This window comes from Capra hircus, chromosome 8 (assembly GCF_001704415.2).
Source record: "Capra hircus breed San Clemente chromosome 8, ASM170441v1, whole genome shotgun sequence".
Classification (NCBI taxonomy): domain Eukaryota; kingdom Metazoa; phylum Chordata; class Mammalia; order Artiodactyla; family Bovidae; genus Capra; species Capra hircus.
This window is the reverse complement of record NC_030815.1, coordinates 51,783,023-51,803,492: the sequence shown is the minus strand read 5'-3', so window position 1 is coordinate 51,803,492 and position 20,470 is coordinate 51,783,023. Positions and strand designations below refer to the sequence as shown.

At 39.4% G+C, this 20,470-nt stretch overlaps 1 protein-coding gene across 3 annotated transcripts in view; it reads right to left on the bottom strand.

Moving 5' to 3' along the window:
• The window catches only part of PCSK5 (proprotein convertase subtilisin/kexin type 5), a 505,527-nt gene that overhangs the window by 455,661 nt on the left and 29,396 nt on the right, over positions 1-20,470 (bottom strand). For all 3 annotated transcript variants that reach the window (XM_005683789.3, XM_013965990.2, XM_005683788.3), the window contains exon 2: positions 4,641-4,745. In XM_005683789.3, the coding sequence (XP_005683846.1) occupies positions 4,641-4,745 (105 nt within the window). The remainder of the gene's footprint in view (positions 1-4,640; positions 4,746-20,470) is intronic.

Here is a 20,470-nt window from a genome sequence, read left to right as displayed (position 1 = left end):
TTTAACAGATCTGAAAATGATCCTCATACAAATATGATGGAGGGTATGAAAGCTATTGAATAAAAGAGAGAGAAATCTTACTCTAAAGAGCCGATGCTGCTGCTGCTGCTAGGTCGCTTCAGTCGTGTCCAACTCTGTGTGACCCCATAGACGGCAGCCCACGAGGCTCCCCCGTCTCTGGGATTCTCCAGGCAAGAACACTGGAGTGGGTTGCCATTTGCTTCTCCAATGCATGAAAGTGAAAAGTGAAAGGGAAGTCGCTCAGTCATGTCTGACTCTTCGTGACCCCATGGGCTGCAGCCTACCAGGCTCCTCCATCCATGGGATTTTCCAGGCAAGAGTACTGGAGTGGGCTGCCATTGCCTTCTCCAGGGAGCCTATGACTGCACAATAAATAAAACGATGTTAACAGCTTTTCTGTATTTGAGATACACAGCCATACAACACCCATGCAACACCATGGGTTGATAAGATGAACTTTAGGAAAAAATAAGACAGGATAAGTTGCTCATCCCTGAGACCAGAGCAGAAGGTAATACTATCCTAGATTTGGATAAAAATTGATCTTTATATTTGAAGACAGAAAAGGGATTAGAAAAGATAAGAGATTGAAAGGCCAATATCTTCAAGATAAAATCTAATGGGCAAAGGCAGAAGTTGTGTTTGTATATTAACTATACACGGAGAGGTCATGGGGGCTCACTGAGTAACAGTTTATATTTTTTGTTTTTAAAAGCCTGCTCTAATGGGAAATGTAGGATTCTGACATTCTGTTCTGGGGAAGGAGGAGAAGAATGGAAGAAAAGTATCTCCTCTGCCCCCGCCTGTATCTGCATGGGCAGCTAAAGAGCTGTAAAGAACTTTTATTCACAAGAGCTCCTGTAGATAACGCCCTCTTTGACCAAAATGCCACAGGGCTGGCAAAGATTTCTAAGCAGATTAATGAGAGGCTTCTGGGAATGTTAAGTCAAGACTGCTGTTTCTCAAATTTAACCTAGGTCTCTTGGAGAAAAGTTGGTGAGTCAAGAACATTATAAGACTCACCCTACCAACTGCTGTAACACTGTACCAACACTTTTCTCCGAACTGTATTATTATTGTATAGCGATGCTATCTTAGAAGTCTGTGGATCCCTGTCATTTGAAAGCTAATCATAACATACTGTTAACATATGGGAATCCAGTCTATTCTTGTCCTCTGTGCTCATGTGCCCCAACTGACCACAGCATTTTCTTAGCACCAAGAGGGTTATTCTTAACAACATTGCTACTTTTGCATATCCTTCTTTAGAACCCTCTAAGTAAAAACGATAGCAGGGAGCAGAAAGAGCCATGCAATTTACTCCAGCAAATAAAAGCTAGGATCTGTTGAGTGAATGTATTCCTTGCAATTCACCCATGTGTGTTTTCCTATTCTGGAGACGATGATGAACAAAAATAACTTCACGCATCACCAATGTTTTCCACCAAGCCATTTCACATGGTCCATCCCCTCATCATAAAAGTGCTTCCAACTCTGGCACACAAAGCATCCACCACACACACACCCAAGATTAAAGAAAAGGAGATCTGCCTAGAAAGCAAGTCACACTGCCACTTTATACTCCCCATGAGGTCTGCTGGGAGTGAAAAAATATAAAGTCAGCCAATAGAAATTTACATAGTCTCCAAATCTTTCCCCACAAAACAGTTATTAATTAAGTGGGAGGAAAATTTAAAAAAAAAAAAAACTGGCAGACACCACCTTCATCAAGTAACCGAAATTAAAATCAAGGAAAATGAAACACATCAATGTCATGTACCTCCTGATCTGATACACTGGGAAGAACACAGCACTTCTCGGGTTCTTACCAAGCCTGAATCTAATCACAAACAATCAGACAAGCCCAACTTGAGAGATTCGCCAAAATAATTGGTCAGTACTCTGCAAAATTTCTAGATCGTGAAAGAAAAGAGAGGGGAAGAGAAGGGAAAGGAAGGAGAAAGAAAACAAAAAGATGAAAGTATGACAGTGTTTATACCGAAGGGGCTTGGGGAACATGACAACTGATGTGCTCCTGGCTTAGAAAAGAGACAACTGGCAAGATATGAATAAAATCTGTAAATGAGATAGTAATACTGAATCAATGTTAATATACAGATTTTACCAAAATGTGAGCCAATGTACACCTGGTTATGTGTCAAAAATGTCCATGGTTTTAGTAAATACACAGTGAAGTATTTAAAGGGGCATTGTGTCTGCAATTTGCACCCAAATTTTCAAAAAGAAATTTATATACATACTTGTGCCTGCATGTGTATAGAGAGGAGAGAGAGAAAATGATCAAGTAAGCATGATAAAATGTAAAAAAATGCTAACATTTGGGGACTCTGGAAAGCAAACATAGGAATTCTTCATAATGCTTTTGCAACTTCTCTGTAATAAAGGTGTTTTTTTTTCTTTCTTTTTTTTTTTCCAATTAAAAAGGAAACTTAACCTAAGCAGCCCTGAGCTTTTTGAGGAGGAAACTGAGAAGGAGGAAGAATATAGTAGACGCCATCTCCTTTGCTCCTCCATCCCCAACACTGAGAAGCACTGTAACATCTTGTAATTTAAAAAAGCTACATTTGAAAGCTACTGTGGGAGGCTGCAGCAAGCTTGCTAAGGGGACCACCCTACCCACAAATCCTCAAAGCCTAACACAGGGGCTGGCATATCCCAGAGGCTCAAGAAATGACCAGTTGAAGGAATGATCGGACTTTAAGAAATATCTGAAAAAAACTGTGGACAGTTGCCCATCTGGGGCCCTCCATCTGCAAAGTTGGTAGAATTGTGGCATCTCTTGTATAAACAGCTGGGTGGGAAAGAGGGGCAGGGGTGTCAGAATGAGGAGGAAGGTACAGTGCCACCCTGGGCTGTTCCTTGCACTGAGGAGGAGGAGGAACTGAGCATGTACCCTGAGGCTGGCATGAACCAGCCCTGCTTCTCTGCGCTGGGTGGGGAAGGATGAACACACTGAGCACTGTGCGTTCCAGCATCCGAGGTCTCGGTTGGGTCCTGCACGTGCAATCTGATACATTGACATAGGAAGGGAAGACTGAGCGTCCCCAAGAAACATTAAGGATGGAAACAGCTCTATGTTTTCTTCTGTTCTAACCTCCCAAACCAATTAGTACTTGGATTTTCAAATTCACATTGACTATGCACATGAGGTCTGAAATTAAAATCATTTAAATTATTGAAGTTCAAGAAAGCTTTGGAAAAGTTAACAGATGAAAAACGTGACTCTGCTTCAAAAACTTTGCTAATTCAAGAACGTCCTAACAGATTGCTTTTCCAGTAACATTTAATTCTGAATAGAGATGAAGGGGAAATATATATATTTATATAATCCACAGGCTGCCAGAGTATTAAGTATCAGGGGATGTTCCTCTAACCCACGGAAAATTGGGCCCTATGACAAAAGTGTTTTTTCTAACCACCAAGATATAATTTTACAATCATGACAACTGTGTGATAATATTCCAGAAAAAAAATAAACAAGGCAAGCTGTGGCACATAACCGAGGGCAGGACTCCAAACTGCAAACCTGATTTGCATATTAATTCAAATAGGGATCTTGTTGCTTTAATAAGGAATATAATTTTCGAGGAATCTCTAGGTGAGATTGTTATGCTCACTGGTAGGGACTTGCTGACCAATTTATTTGAAAATGAGCTCATACAGTAAACCCTAATCATAATGAGGAAAAAGTAACGCTTCCTAATGAGTAAACAACAAATATGAACCCACAGATGACCAGGTTGGTACCGTGTCCTCTCTTCCTCCTTACTCGCCATATCTGGGAGGCCAAGCGGTTCTCTGTCAGAGACAATCCCTTCCTCCAACTTAATAAGGACAGACAGTTAACTCATCCCCAGAGCTTTAGTTGCCAGTTAACTAGCCTGTCTGCCCCTAATACAACACCACCACTTACTATCTCTCATTTCAAAGCTGAACTGCCACCAACATGGACTATGAGAATCTAGACATAGACACAGATGTCCTCCGAGCTTCTCCTAGGATTATGCTTTCTGTGCAGCCCCAAAGGATTGGGGTCAAGACAACATGTAAGAAAGATCTCTGATGAGCCCCCAAGAGAGGTAGCCAGCTTCTATCCATTCTGTGTGCAGAATTCCTCCTGTCTCAGACATGGTCTAGGCCATGGTCTGGTCTTTGGGGTCCCAATGGACTGGCTCTATTAATGCCAACTGAAACTGCAAGGATCACGGTGACCTGAAGCTTCTGGAAGAGACCCAGTATGGAGCTCAGATAGAACTTCAGATTTGTATGCAAATACGCAGAAGGTATGGTCTCCTTAACACTTCACTATTTCTGAATACATCCCTATCTGCCCTCACATATACTCTCTTTTCATTTCTCTGTGACAACTCCTACTTCTGATAGCCCTGGGCTGTTCTACAACTAGGATGATACAGGCACTTCAATAAGAAATCAAACCATTGCCTATTTTTGGTCTGAAAAGGAAATAAAGATACTGGAGAGTATGACTGCTCTTGAAATTTAAGCCTTCGTGCTAGTTACCAGCTCCTAGTGTGAGATTACCAATGAAAAATGCAGAAGATCTATCTCTTGGTCCCCACCCAGCTGGTTCTTCTTACCTTTGGTTCCATTGAAATGAAACTGTGGGTTCCTCTGCTTGAGAGAACTGACCTTTTAATCGTCCTGCTGTGATAGAAGTGGTAGTAATCCTTCAGGGCCCCGATCTGCAAAAGGTAGGAGGGAAGGAACAAAAGAGAGTTAATGTATGAAAAAATCTTCGTTTTCTTGTTTTTCATTAAAATAAGAACACTATACCAAAAAAAAAAAAAAAAAAAAACCCATAAATTATGCAGTTGCTGGCCACGCTTAAATGTTACTTGAACCTTGGTGATCACTTTTCAAAAGAAGGACATGTGATATGAAATGAGTGTCCTTGAGGCAGTGACTGCAGAACTAAAGATTATAATGGGGCAGCCTAGGCTCTCCCTATCTCTTTTTTAATGTTTAATTTATATGCAGCATTTTAAGTAATTCTATATCAATCTATATCCAAATGTGGGAAAGAAAAAAAAAAATCGAATAGCTATCTGGTTATAAAAACACATTGCATTTTGTTTGCTCTGATAAATGTACAATGAAAGACCTTGTTAGATTACTTATATCATTAATTTGAAACAAGTCCTAAGCAGTTTATCATTTACAAAGAAAACACTACCTAGTTTGTTTCCTGACTTCAGTAGACAGTATAAATACATAGCCCTTATTCATGTGTTGCAAAACTAAAAGCAGAATTTCTAAAACAAAAGATTACATGTCTTATCAGCTAAGCTTCCTGTGTGAAAATAGCTTAATTGCCCTTATCTTTACCATTTCTTTAACAGATTTGTCTTCTCATTTATGCACCCCTTTCTTTAGTTAAAAACAATTAGGTTTAGGATAGCTGTAAAAATAAATCCCTGTACATTCTAAAAAAAAAAAAACCACAATCCCAAACAATCATATTCTTTCAGTAGATCATGAAATATGGATCACATAATGGACATTAAATCATGCAACGAGCTAATGCAGGAGAGCTTGGTTCTAGATTTGGCTTACAGTCACCAAAAATGTCTTTGTGAATAAACTGCATATACTTACTATGCCTCAGTTTCATTGTCTATAAAACTGGACTTCAGGCTAGTTCATGTCTAAGATCACTACGGCTCTCAGATTCCATTCTTTAACACTTATACTTTCCTTGCTTTTGGGCAAATATATTAAGGGTCTATTTCTCCACTGCTCTACTGTAAAAGAATGACTATGATCAAGATATTTTCCAATTAGGACAATTCCAAAGTTAGGCCTTCTTAATTTAAAAAAACAGAAGTCATTGGCTCAGCTTACTTTTTTCAGATAAAGGGTTTATTTTTTTTCCCATCTTTTCATCACATTCTCAAACATCATCCCACCCTTCCAATAGGGATGATTAAACAAATTTCTGTGCCATTTAAGAATCATCTCCTCACTGGGACTTCATGCTTTAATTAAATGTTTCTTATCTTCATTAAATATGAATGTCTGTAGTCTCCCACTTCTGACTCAAGTGGAAACTGCCCAGATATACACAGAAGAGATCCTGGACTCTGCAAACAAGTGGGAAATGAGGAAATTCTAGCTAAAACTTCTAATCTCAGTGATCCTGATCTCTGAAGTAATAGAAAACAATAAGGAAGAGGGCACAGCTGCCAGTCCCAGTCTCTAAGGGTGTTTTAAGAAGGATTTACAGGCCAATTTTAAAATTCCAACGGACTAAGGGTAGAATTCAGGAGGAGCTGCTTAATCCTTTATCAGAAAATCTTAAAATCCCAAGAAGCTTAGAGCTTTCATCTCATGGAGCTTCTGTCAAGAATGCTCCTTGGGTAAATACAGTAGTTTTTGTGAAAAGGAACAGAGAATCTCTGAGGAAGAATTTATTACTAACATGAAAAATATCAGTGTGTTTAAGATCATGTCCACTCAACTATTACAGAATTTCTTCCACTATAGGAAACGATTGAATTCAACTCAACTATTAAACCATGGATGAAATACACCCTGAAAATATATTCAGATCCTTTGCGGCTTCAATGGTTCAGGCCAGAATCCTGGCCTAATGCAGTACGTACATGGAGCTGGAAAGTGGAACCCTTATCTCGACTTAACTCCGCTGAAATCTGGGATACATCACTTAACCTCTTTGGGCCTTAGTTTCCTCAACTGTGAAATAAGGACACAGGAAGTGTAGTGCACAGAAATTGGGCATCAGAGTGAAATGGGAGATGACAGTGTTTATGAGTTCACATGGCTATAAAGATAGAATGTAACAGCAGGTACATTGCCTCGACAGGTCACTGCCTGTCACGCAGTAAGCGGCAGAAGGTTATGAGTTTCCTTTGTAAATTTATATTTAAATCCTACCTTCTCTCACCTCTTATCTTCAAATTAATCCCTCACCTCTGTCTCTTGGTCAGGATTCCTCTTAATCTACTCTGGTAGATATACCTCCCTTATTTCACTGGCAAAAATCAAAAGGGTTGATGATACACTGTTGACAAGGATGTAGGCACAAATGCAGCTTATACAGGATCGGTAAAGCTCTGGTACAAGTGTTTGGAGAGTCATTTGGTCATATCAATAAAACTATACACAGTACTTAACTTTTGACTTAGGCTTTCTACATCTTAAAATTAATTCTACAGATATAATAGTCACTTATGAACAAGAATGGCTATTCGGCAGAGCAAATTTTGTAAAAGCAAAAGAAGGCAATCAGCTGGCTGCCATCGATGGGTGATTGGTTCTACGTGAACTGAAATGGATTGATCTTCAAGGTAGGGGGTAAATAAATAAATATAGGTGCAGAGAGGCATATATTATGACCCAATTTTTTCAGGAGAAAAAGGAAGAATCTAGAGGACATGTGTGTTTATATGAATGGGGTATTTCAAGAAGGAAACTTGACAAACTGAAGAAGAAGGATTTTCATTTCATTATTTATGTGGATGCATTATTTTTTTTTAAACTTAACACAAACAAATATCTGAAACAGTACACAACCAAATGCCATCTACTTTTCCAGGGGAAAATATGCTCATCGAATCCCATAGGACTGATACAGGGAGCCACATCTATTTGGGCCATAAGTCTTTTTAGCAGTAATCTTTATTTAATATCCATCTTTAAGGGATTCCATTTCCTCAATAGCAGGGGTCCCCAACCTTTGGGATCTAATGCCTGATGATCTGAGGTGGAGCTGATGTAATAATAGAAACAAAGTGCACAGTAAATACAATGCTCTTGAAGCATTCTGAAACCATCACCACCCCCTAGTCCATGGAAAAATTGTCTTCCACGAAACCAGGTCCTGTTGCCATCGAGCTTGGGGACCACTGCTCTATAGGTTGCAGAATGGCGTTCACTGATTGGCTGATGCTTCAATTACCGAATGCCTGTCGGAGTCGACTGAGCAACTTCACTTTCACTTTCATGTAGAGCCAATGTCATGTTATTTAACTTCATCTCCCCAAGAGCTTTTGAAGACAAATATCATTATCTCCAATTTGATAAAGGAGGCTGTCGAGGCTCTAGTAGTGTCCAAATGCACACAGCTGGTATTGTGAGGTGATAAAATGTACACCTTTATTGACTGTCTCACATCGGGGTGAATTTAGTTAAGTTTCATGGTGCATCTCACGGATGGGCTCACAAGATGCGTTCCAACATCCTTCTAGTGAGTCTTCCTATACTGCAGAGCTAAATTCTTTGCAACCAGAGTTCTGAATGTGATTAAGGTTCTACCAAAAAAAGGCAGACTATGGCATTGTGAGGCATGCTCTTGGAGACATTTATGTTTTTTAATGATGGTGGTGGTAGAGGTCTTAGTACCTGGTTGCTAGCTTTCTGGGCATTGATTTGCACATCCTGTTTTGTCAGTCAGTTGGAAAGAGATTTGAGAAGAACTACACGGGTATCATAGGGTAGCTTCCTCCTTCCTCAGCTGCCTCACTGAAGCAGAAGCAGCTGCTCTGGTGGGGGCCCATTCTGTAGTGGCTTTGGGAGCCTTTTCTGAAACTTGGCTTTCCTGATGAATTCTCCAAGCTATTTAATAGTCAATAGTGAATGTCTTCCAAAACAGACCAAGCACTGGATTCAGCAGTTGGCTCCACTGAACATTCCAAATTGGATAGACGACAACTTCTGAAAAAGTAATTTTACGCATATACAATCTCACGTGACTTAGAGACCCTCCAAGTTATGTACCTCTGAAGTCATGAGCTACAGGAAAAACCAAGCTCCAGGCTACAGTGTCCACTCTGATATCCTGTCTGTTAAATAGCTACACTGGTTTCTAGGCTTCTCACAGCTGCTCGCACCAAACTCCTCTCTCCAGTGTTTCTATATAGTGGCCAGAGTTAGGTATAAAATGTACATTTGGCTGTCATATGTCATACCCCTGATCCAAATCCTTGAATGGCTCCCCTTTGCTCTTAAAATAAATAGTAAGATTTAATATTATTTAATAATACAGTTTTTAAAGTAAATAATAATAACATCAACATTTATGCTGTACCAGGAAGCAGTCTACATGCTTTACTTGACTCATGGAGTAGAGCATGATCCACCTTCGACCTGCAGGGCCTGTGGGATCACGTGCTGCCTCCCTCTTGCCTCGCGTCAAGTCACATTTGCGGGCAATTCCTTCAGTTCCAGGACCCTCTCCCTGTTGCACCCTTCCCTACCAGCAGCCCCCACCTTGCTTTCTCTTCCTTACCCTTTAGGTCTCACCACAAGAAGGAAGCCTGCAAACTCCCGGACCTGGTCAGCTTCCTTTATTACATCATCTCACAGCATCCTAAGATTATATACCTTTAGTCATACCTGGATTAGTGCAATTATTCTTTGAATATCTGTGTCCCCACCTGCATGCCTGTAAGTTCCTACGAGGTAGAGGTGCCTCTGTTTGTTCCCAGTTCCCGGTACATGGCTCAACACACAGTGTGTTCTCAGGAGGGAAAAGACTCTTGAATGAATGATGTGAAAATCAGAATACTTATATTGCTAAAGCTATAGATGTTAGAGCTATATCTGATTCAAAATCTTCAGTATGAGAATCAGAGCTATTAAATTAAGTCCCCCCAAAAAGAAAAAAAAAGCGGGGGGGGGCGTTATTTCTACCCTAACTGAAGTCCCAAATCTGCTGGGATTATGGTTCTGAAGGTGGTAGGTGAGACATCTACATTTTTTGGCAAGCCCAGAGCTAAGGAGCAGTGTGCATTAGTTCAATTATTCTACCTCATCCAAAAAAAAGTAATCTATATTAAATATTTTCATATCTTTCTTATATGTTTAAGATAAATATAAAAATAATATCTATATATAAAAACACCTAAAAGCATCATTATGCCTCTCATCTAGTAATATGCCTCTTATCGGCAAGAATTGTGTCTTTTATATTCTTTCAACAGCATTGTGCATGTTGAGGGCATTTAATAAACACTAAGAAGAAAAATGTCATAACATGTTGGAAGTGATTCAAAGAAAGACAGTGTATGAAAACACAGCAGTAATGTTATCTATAAGCAGGAATTTCATTTAGATCCTCTGGGGAAATGTAAAACAAAACATGACTGTGTTTATATGTTATGCAATAGCAACAAGGGCTAAAACAAGGAACAATACATAACTAACACTGGGACATCTTATAAGTAAATCAAGAACTAAAGGAGTAGATGAAGTATATGATCAATAGCAGATCAAAGCTCACACTTTTCCTTAATACCACATAGAGGAACGAGAATAATTCCTTCCCATTTGATTTTTTTAAACTCCTCTTTTATATAGCTACTCTCTTCCTTGCCTAGCCACACAACTCTTATACACAACACTAAGTTGATGAATTTCATCTCTCATTCACAATTCTGTCAAGCATTTGTGCTTTTTCTTCCTTAGTCGTAGCCCTTCATCCTTGCACTCAGAATTTTCCTATCACTACTTTTACTCAAACTAGATTATGTTCTTAGGAAAGGCTTTTTATAAACTCTTTCTACTAAGGTGTAAATGACTAGTAAGACACTGTCTTGGTTCTTCCATGGACAAGTGCATTTGATCAGAACATTAAAACATAAGCCAAATAAGTGAGTTCACAGTGCTTGCAATTAAAAAAAAAAAAATCATTGTCAAAAAAAGAATCATTGGAGGCTTCCCCGCCCCCCCTCTTTTTCTACCAGTAGGAGAGAACTTTTCCAGTGTTCCTAAATTCCTATGTCACAGGTGAGCTGTTAACTTCTGAGCAGAGAGCTGGAAGCCAGAAGACCCATATTATACACTGGCTTTACCCCTGATGAGGAGCTTGTGGCCTGTCAGAATTCATTCACTACTAACAGACTCACTTGTGCTGGCAGCTAAAACCCTCACTAGCCTAATGACTTATAGTCATTACACACACAGAGTTTGCAAATTTCTTATAGATAGTTCTATAGGGTGCCCAATCATGCCATTTGCTCAGTACAGACATGTTTCTAGGGACACAGGACTCTTCAGTGCTTAAATTGGGTCAGTCTCAGTGAAACTGGGAGAGTCGGTCACCTTGGTTATGAAGTGCCAAGATCACGGGCACCTCGATGAACCGGTAGCTCCTTAAGGCTGCTTGTTTGCCTTATTTTCCTTCCCATCCTTTCCAACTTACGTATATCCCCAAATTCTGTACTCTTTTTTGATGTGTGTTTTTTTTTAACCACCAGTCTACAATTAGATTTTTTTTTAATGAGCAAAAGTTTGAACAGACATTTCACAAAAGATATACAAATGGCCACTAAGCATGTGAAAAGATGCTCAAAAGAAAATTAAAATGATACCAGCACTATACACATACCAAAATGGCTAAAATTTAAAAGGCAGACAATATAAATTTTTAATGAGATTGCAGAGCATCAGAACTCTTATACATTGCTAGTGGGAGGAGAAAATGGTTCAACATCTTTGGAAAATCATGTGGTCATTTCTTATGAAACATATATCGTACTACTGATCCAGCTATTTCATTTATAGTATTTACGAAAGAGAAATGAAGACCTATTTCCAGACAGAAACTCACATACAGATGTTTATAGCAGCTTTCTTAATAACAGCCCCAAACTTGAAGCAACGCAAATATCCATCAACCAGTGAATGGATAAATAAACTATGGTATATCTATACAGTGGAATGCCCAGCAATAAGAAGGAACAAACTTCTGATGATGCATGCAGCAACATGGATGAAGGTCAAAATAGCATGCTGCCACCAAGAGTACATACTGTATGATTCCACTGGTAAATTCTAGGACAGTTACTCTATCATGACAACAAACAGATCAGTGATAACCTTGGGGAAACCCTGGAGAAACTTCGGAGTCTGGGGAATTTCTGTATCATGACTGTGGTGGTAATTCCATCAGTGATAAGTGCTCCTGCACGCTGGAACTAGCTCAATGATGATTTGTAAAATCCAAATGCATCTTTTTCCAACACATTCTTCAGGGACATCACATTGATGACCTGACATCAACAATGGCAGAAGTTTTTAGCACATCAGGAAAAACTGGTAAAGGTTACAATTAAGATTTCTTTTTTTCTCTGAAAGTCACTTGTTTAGTGTTTATCAGCACACCTCGGGGTATGTACCTTTGTCAAAGCTCATCTAATCTCACCTAAAAATGGCTGCCCTAGGGATAAATTATACCTCAATAATGGTGAATAATGGTGGGGCTTCCCTGGTGGCTCAGAGGGTAAAGCGTCTGCCTGCAATGCAGGAAACCTGGGTTCAATTCCTGGGTCAGGAAGATCCCCTGGAGAAGGAAATGGCAACCCACTCCAGTACCCTTGCCTGGAAAATCCAATGGACGGAGAAGCCTGGTAGGCTACAGTCCATGGGGTTGCAAATAATCGGACACGACTGAGCGACTTCACTTCACTTAATGGTAAATTCAAAAGTTGTAGCTCCTCTAATGACTTCTGGTTCTCTTTCCCATCTGTAGAATGATTCAGAGACTGGGAAATACAAGAACCCAGTGACATAGGGCTCTTCAGTCCAGATTTTCTCCCATCCTCTCAGGTGAGGTGAGGAGAAACCAAGTCAGTAAGATTATTATTCTTGCAGGTCAACATCTTTCTAATACCCACAATTAATGTTTGAAACTCCTGCTTGCTAAATTCCATTCAGACAGAAAGCTCCAGAAGCAGTGCCAGGGTACACTGATTTCCCTTCATTAAAATGTTGACTGTGGTGACTCCTTTGTACTTCCCTGAAAGTATTCAAACCATTGTTATTATTTGCCTTCTGTGTTCCAGACTCTGTAACATTCAAAGGAGACTGAAAGAGAAGGTGGCCAGGATTGCTTTCTCCAAAGTCACCAAGAACTCTCCAACTTTAGGGCCTTTACACCTGCTTTTCCTCTGCCAAAAAATGCTCTTCTAGAAATCTCTATGACTCACATCTTCTCTTCTTTCAAGTGTTTGCTAAAATGCCTGCTTCATAGGGAGGATTTCTGAGACCATCCCACTTGAAATTACCATCTCCCTCTTCAGCATACCCCATTGTCCCTTCCCTGATTTAATCTTTCCCTTCACACTTATCACCTCTTAACATTATATATTCTCTGTGTTTGTCCCATGTATTGTTGGTCTTCCTCTACTAGAATGCTAGCTTCACAGAATGTGCATTTTTGTTTTACTCACTGCTGGATCAGCCCTAGCTCTTATTAGCAGTGTCCTGTATCCCAATAAATAATTGAATGAATGAATGGCCCATGCTCTTGAAGTAATCAAAGCAACAGTGAGCATGTCTCTAAACCTTATGGAAGGCTTCTTGCAAATCTCTTTATAATCCTTTCTGTGATAACATTAACACATAACATAACACAGAATTTACTCTTATTAAATGTTGAATGAATGACATTATCATAAGCAAATGTTCAAAAATTAATAATTTATTATGAACAACCACATGATCACCAAAATCTACCTTTATATTTCCCTCTCTTATTTTATCATAATCAATGGCCTCTTAGAATCACTGAACCAAAGTGGTATATATAACAAGGCTGTTGAATTCATTAAATGTTAAATTAGAAGGAAAGTAACTTCAGAAATCTGATGAACTGCTAATATTTATGAAGTACAAACGAGCTGCCCAGTATCATTGCCCTGTATCCTCACAACAGTATGAGGTAGGTTTCATGGTTTCCGTTTCATATGCACAAAAGCATAAGCTCACAAAATTTAAGAACTTGCCTAGAGCCACAGAGTTAGGAAAGGGCCAAGCTCAGGTTGACTCCAGATAGCCTAACTCCACGGCATATGTTAACTACTCTAAAAGGTGTTTAAAATAAAAGGTTTCTAAGGGGAAATTTAAAACAATTACCCATAAGATGGTGCTCCTAAGAGTTATATGCAGAGGGGATGTTTTTAGGGACATTTCTGTCTACTTTGAGCAGATACAGAAAAGAAAGTGTTGAAAAGCATCCCTGAGAGTAATGAGAGCCCATCCCTGTCCTCTATGCAGACAGGAAACCTGGTCTCTAGTTCCTATTCTACCACTGACCTCAAGACACTTACAACAGTGTCTTCATGTAGGTGAGAAAGTATCTTTAAGGCACACCTTCACCTTGAGATTCAAGGGGCATTCTAAGCTAAATAAGTATAATACCTGGTACCAAGCACCTTGGGGCATGAAATGCCCCAAAACGATATGAAAAATGTCTTCCTTAGACTTGAAGTTTCAAGTCAATCACTCAGATCTTCAGAGAACCATATTAGAATACATGAAATCAGAGCAAAAGCATTACAATCATTTTTTTAAAATCAGGATACTCAAGCGAAAATCTATTACCTCTATGATTTTAGAGCAACTTTCGAAAACATGCATACACGTGGCAGGCTCAATAATGGTCTCCTAAAAATGTTCATATCCTAATCCTCAGAACCGGTGGCTATGTCACCCTCTATGGCAAAAAGGACAATGCAGCTGTGATTAAATTAAGAGTTTAGAGATAGGGAGATTATCCTGGCTTATCTGGGTAGGCCCAAAGAGATCAGAAGGGTTCTTATAAGAAGGAGGTGGCAAAGTCAGAGAGAAGTGATGGCAGAAGCATAGGTCAGAGACAGAGAGATGGAAACAGAGATCAGAGATGGGGAGACAGGGAGAAAGAAAAAGAGGTCAAAGAGACTTAGAGATTTGAAGATGCTATGTTGCTGGCTCTGATGATGAAGGGGTGACAGATGAGTCAAGGAATTCAAGTGGCTTCTAGAAGGAAAAGGCAAAGAGATGAGTCTAGAATCTCATCTTGTCTAGAATCTCCAGAAGGAAGACAACTCTGATGACATCCTCACTTTAGGTTAGAACCTCTGACCTTAAGAACTGAAAGATAATTTTATGTTGTTTTAAGCCATTAAGTTTGTGATCACTTGTTACAGCAGCAATAAGAAACTAATACAACATATAACTAGTATCTCAGTAGACATGCATGAGAAGCAAAGAAAATGAAACTAGACTATTTGTATTTGGAGTTTGTTTATTTTTCATTATTTTCAAGACTCTCGGTATTCAGTTATCAATTTTTCTCTCTGTAGCTGTGAAAGTGAAAGTGAAGTCGCTTAGTCGTATCCGACTCTTTGCGACCCCATGGACTATAGCCTACCAGGCTCCTCTGTCCATGGAATTTTCCAGGGAAGAGTATTGGAGTGGGTTGCCATTTCCTTCTCAAGGAGAACTTCCCGACCCAGGGATCGAACGCCGGTCTCCTGCATTGCAGGCAGAAGCTTTACCATCTGAGCCACCAGGGAAGCCAGATAGTGATGAGTATCAGCCCTGTACTCTGCTCAGCATCTTTGTTAGCACTCTCTTGCTTAATCTTCAAAACAAACTGAAAAGTAAGATAAAGCAACCTGCCCAGCAAAAGAGGAGGAAGTCACTTGTTTTTCCAAAACCATTATGTAATTAATACTACTAACAACAATAGCTACCACCTGCTGATGCTTTCCTACATAATATCCAATCTTTCCAACAGCCCTGCAAAAGAAGGAGAATTATTCTAATTTTATGGAGAAGAAAACAATCCAAACCTGGGAGGAGCTAAGTAACATGCCCAAGTGAGAAAATGTCTGAGTCTGATCTCAAAAAATCTAAGCTTTTTCTAGTCACAGCACTTTGATTTTTATTTAAAATTTATTCAAAGGGTTTTTTCTATCACCACATTCGGTTCAGTGTATACACTCAAATACCCACTCCTTATCCTACCCTTTTGCCCTCACCAAGATGAGGCCTCATTATTTTATTCTAAAGCTATCTGATCAGCACAGCATAGCAGAATCTATGTCCCTATAGTTCATCATAAAAGTGGATGATCAAAAACATCTTGACTACAAATACCAAGCAAGCAAGAAACAGGTATGACAGTTTCACCAGGGAAATTTAAGACAGAGAAAATAGAGTAAGCACCAGATTTTCCCAGGTTCAAGTGAGAAAACTACAATCTACCCCACTATTCACATAGGACAGGAGATCTACCTCAAAACAAATCAGAGTAACAGAGTTGGAAAAAACTTATACAGAATTTTGATCTGCCTTTCCTCCACTGCAGGAATCTATTCTTCAACCTTTAAACACAGAGCATTGCATTTTCTGGGGCAGCACATTTGTTACAAAGTTATTCCAGAAAATCAGTCTAAATCCACTCCTCACTCCTGGTTCTAGCTTGTGATGGCAACCCATAGGGTCAGCCTTCTTGTGTGTGCCAGACAACCAACACGTCCCCACTGGGTCTTCCCTGTTCTTGGCTGAACATCCGAGTTTTTCCTTTTTTTTTTCCTCATGGGACAAGCTGTCGCAAAGTTGCTTCCCCTAGACATGCAAACATCTGCTATGCTTCCCCAGAAAACCTGGAGCCCAGAACATAACACATCTCAACTCTAGGTATGGTAGAGCCAGAATGGAATCATGATCCTACGACCTCCCTGGGTGATGTCCTGCTATTAGAAGTAGCTTAGAATTGAAATATTTTTAGCAGAATGCACTTAGCCAACTGAAAACTCCTCAGATGCCCTTTTTAACTTGGTTCTCCTCCAGTCTATATTTTAACTTCTTAAATGTAAATGATAGAAATTTACATTTCTGTTGAATATAGAATGTCATTTTCTATATTTTGCTTTATATATTCACAGTGTGCCTAAACATCTGGTTCTTTACTGAGAGCACGCTCTAGGTCAAGCACTGATCCATAGATACTGAAGATAGAGTGAACAAAACAAAGACCCTGTTAAGATGCAGGTAACATTCTGACTTGACTCAGACAACAGCACTGTGTCAATTGCAAGTTTGAAATTTACATCTTCTCTATTGAATCAGAATATTTCTCCCAAGAGCACTGAAATAATTTGTTATATTAGTCTATTATAGATAAGAATGGGATTTCACATTCAATGTATAATATGTTTATAACAGTTATGTAAGAATGAACTGTAAATGGTGTTAGGCTTTTACTTTCTTCTATCCATTTTTTTCCAAAATGAATAATTATGCCCTTAATGTAATATAATCCTCATACTATATTCCTCAGATAAAAACATTTATGATTGCTGTTTATAGTCAGCTATTCTTTTGAAAAGTTTTTAAAAACCCATATGTAAGTAATTTCTGGAGAAACTACAAGAAATTATTGTTTAATATTTAATCTATTCCACCTGCTTGTAAACAGACACACATACACACAAAGTAGAGAGTCCAAGAGAGGCTGAGAGAGAAAGAGCACACACAGCCTACATTATTCGTTTCATTACCGATCACCTTTGCAACTTGAAAGCATTTCCACATACAACATGGAAACAAACACATTCTGATAGGTGGCCACATTTCTAGAATTACACCAGGAACACTAAATTTTCTCTTTATATTCAATGATTCTTAACCCTTGCTATACATTAGAATTATATGGAGGCTAAAAAAAAATACTAAATATTAGTTTCCCTCTCCATCTAGCCCAGAGATTCCGATATAAGGATATGAGTTAAAGCCAGGGCATGAGTATTTTCTTTGAAAAAGCATTCTAAATGATTCTACAGGTGAACAACCACTGTTCTAATCTATTCATCTAATTCTGCAGAAATAGGACAATTTACTCTGAATTCTATCATCTTTGTTCAATTATTCCTATCTAATTAATTAAAGTAAGTTTCAATGAGAAAGTATCTAATCAATTTGATTTTAGCACTAATGTAACTGGTATGTTTTGTTCTTTTATTCATCCTTTTAATTATTTCAGAAGCCATCTTCCCCCAAAAAAATGTTTTTAGAAAAATGTATTTAGTATAACCAGATTCAGAATTTCCTATATTTTATCATACCGGTAAACAGAAGCTATGTTGAGCTCTACAGAATTTTAAATGACACAGTGTATTCGTAAAAGGGAAGACTCTGAGGGAAAAGCTGTGAGCATTAAGAACACGTGACAGAAACAATGTGTGCTTAAGACAGTTGATGGTCTCATCACCCTCAGCTAAAAAACCTTCTTAGGAGGAGAAGCTCTGTCTGTTTCTAATGGCTGTTCAGAGACGCCCTGTTCTTTTGTCCCTATCTTGGTCCACGGAGACTGGCCATGTTAACACTTGCAGGAAAGTGACCTTAAACACAGAACCCAGAGCAGGGGGTAGGCAATAGCATCTGTGGCACAATGACGGATGAGAGAGGTGGGAGAGGTGTCCAGTCAGGTGTTCACTTCTCCATCTAAGTAGATGTGAGGTTGGGTCCCATTTTTATAGCTCTTGAGGCTCTGCCACTGGACACAGCTATTGGCCACTTGTATTAAAGATGTCACAGATGCATAACTATTGGTGGTGGTGGTTTAATCGCTAAGTCATGTCTGACTCTTGCGACCCCATGGACTATAGCCTGCCAGGCTTCTCTGTCCATGAGATTCTCCAGGCAAGAATACTGGAGTGCGCTGCCATTTCCTTCTCCAGGGGATCTTCCTGACTCAGGAATCAAACCTGGGTCTCCTGCATTGCAGGCAGATTCTGTCCCAACTGAGCTATAAGGGAAGCCCTATTAGAATGGATTAAATAAAAGAAAAAAACAGCAAAACCAAATGATGGTGAGGATGCAGGTCAATGGAAGGTCACACAGTGTTGGGAATATTTGGAAAATTGTTTGGCAGTTTCCTATAAAAGTAAATATTCACGTATGACATGACCCAAAAATTCCCCTCCTAAATATGTTCTCCAAAAAAAATAAGAATTTACGTTCATACAAAAACTTGTACATCAGTATTTACAGCAGCTCTACTCATAATCACCAACTGGAGTGGGTTGCCATGCCCTCCTCCAGGGGATCTTTCCATAAACAACTGGAAACAACCCATTGTCCTACAACTGGGGAATGAATACACAAACTGGTATACCCACAATGGAATACTACTCAATGATTAAAAGGAATGTGTTTACTCATTAATTAATTAGGAATGAATCTCACATGCATTATAACAAGGGAAAGAAACTAGGTTCAAAATGTTGTATAAAAATGCATATTCCACTAATATGACATTGTGGAAGAGGTAATATCGACCAGAAAATATATTAGTGGTTGCCAAGAATTGGAATGCAGCAAGAGACTGATGGGCTTCCCTGGTAGCTCAGCTGGTAAAGAATCTGTCTGCAATGCAGGAAACTTTGGTTTGATTCCTGGGTTGGGAAGATCCCCTGGAGGAGGGCATGGCAACCCACTCCAGTATTCTTGACTGGAGAATCCCCATGGACAGAGGAGCCTGGTGGACTGCAGTCCATGCGGTTGCAAAGAGTCTGATAGAACTGAGAGACTAAGCAAAGCAGCAGTAAGAGGCTGATTACAAAGGAGCACTAGAGAGTTCTTCTGAGGTGACAGAATTGTTCTGTACCTTTATTTTGTAGGTGATCACATGACTATACGCCTGGAAAATCCCATGGATGGAGGAGCCTGGTGGGCTGCAGTCCATGGGGTCGCTAAGAGTCGGACACGACTGAGAGAATTCACTTTCACTTTTCACTTTCATGAACTGGAGAAGAAAATGGCAACCCACTCCAGTATTCTTGCCTGGAGAATCCCAGGGACAGAGGAGCCTAGTGAGCTGCCGTCTATGGGGTCGCACAGAGTCGGACACGACTGAAGCAACTTAGCAGTAGCAGCAGCAGCACAGAACTATATAGAGATTTTTAATGTATGCAAATAATACCTCAAATAAACCTGATCCCCAAAAATGTGTATAGGGAAAGGTCCAGGAGTAAAAGTGAATTAGTTGGAAAGGTGATGTAAATGGAAAAGCAAAAAGTAAGGAGTTGTTTGGATTAAAATATATTACCAAATTGGCTTTATTCAATTAAAGAGCTTCCCTAAAGCCATAGCAACCACTTCAACACTTGGAATTACACAGTGCAAAGAGAAACCCTGAGAACCATTCACAATATGTAAAGCTTTCTTCTTATCAAAAGAATGAAGTCTTGCAACATTTCTTAGTAAAGGACTGTTTTCCATGAACATGACCACCTGAGTCACAACAAAATACAACTGATTATGCTAAAGAATGGGGTCACATGAAGCTACTGTCAACTATGAAAATATGGCTGGTGATTTTGAAACAAAAATGAAAAAGCATAAATGACTCAGTCTCCTAAATGTTGTTAATGACATCTAACATAACTGCCTTGATAATAAGCAAAAATCTATAAATTGGTGGTTCTCAAGGTATGGCCCCAGGATTAGAGGCATCAGTAGTACTGACAGCACCCAGGAGCTTAGGAAAAGTGTACACTCCCGTGCCCAACCCCAACCTGAATCAGAATCCAGTCATTTCCCTCTTGGCCAACTCTAAGTTCAAGAGGTGAGGACATGGCCATCATGAATGACTGATGAAAAAAACATCTAGAAAAGG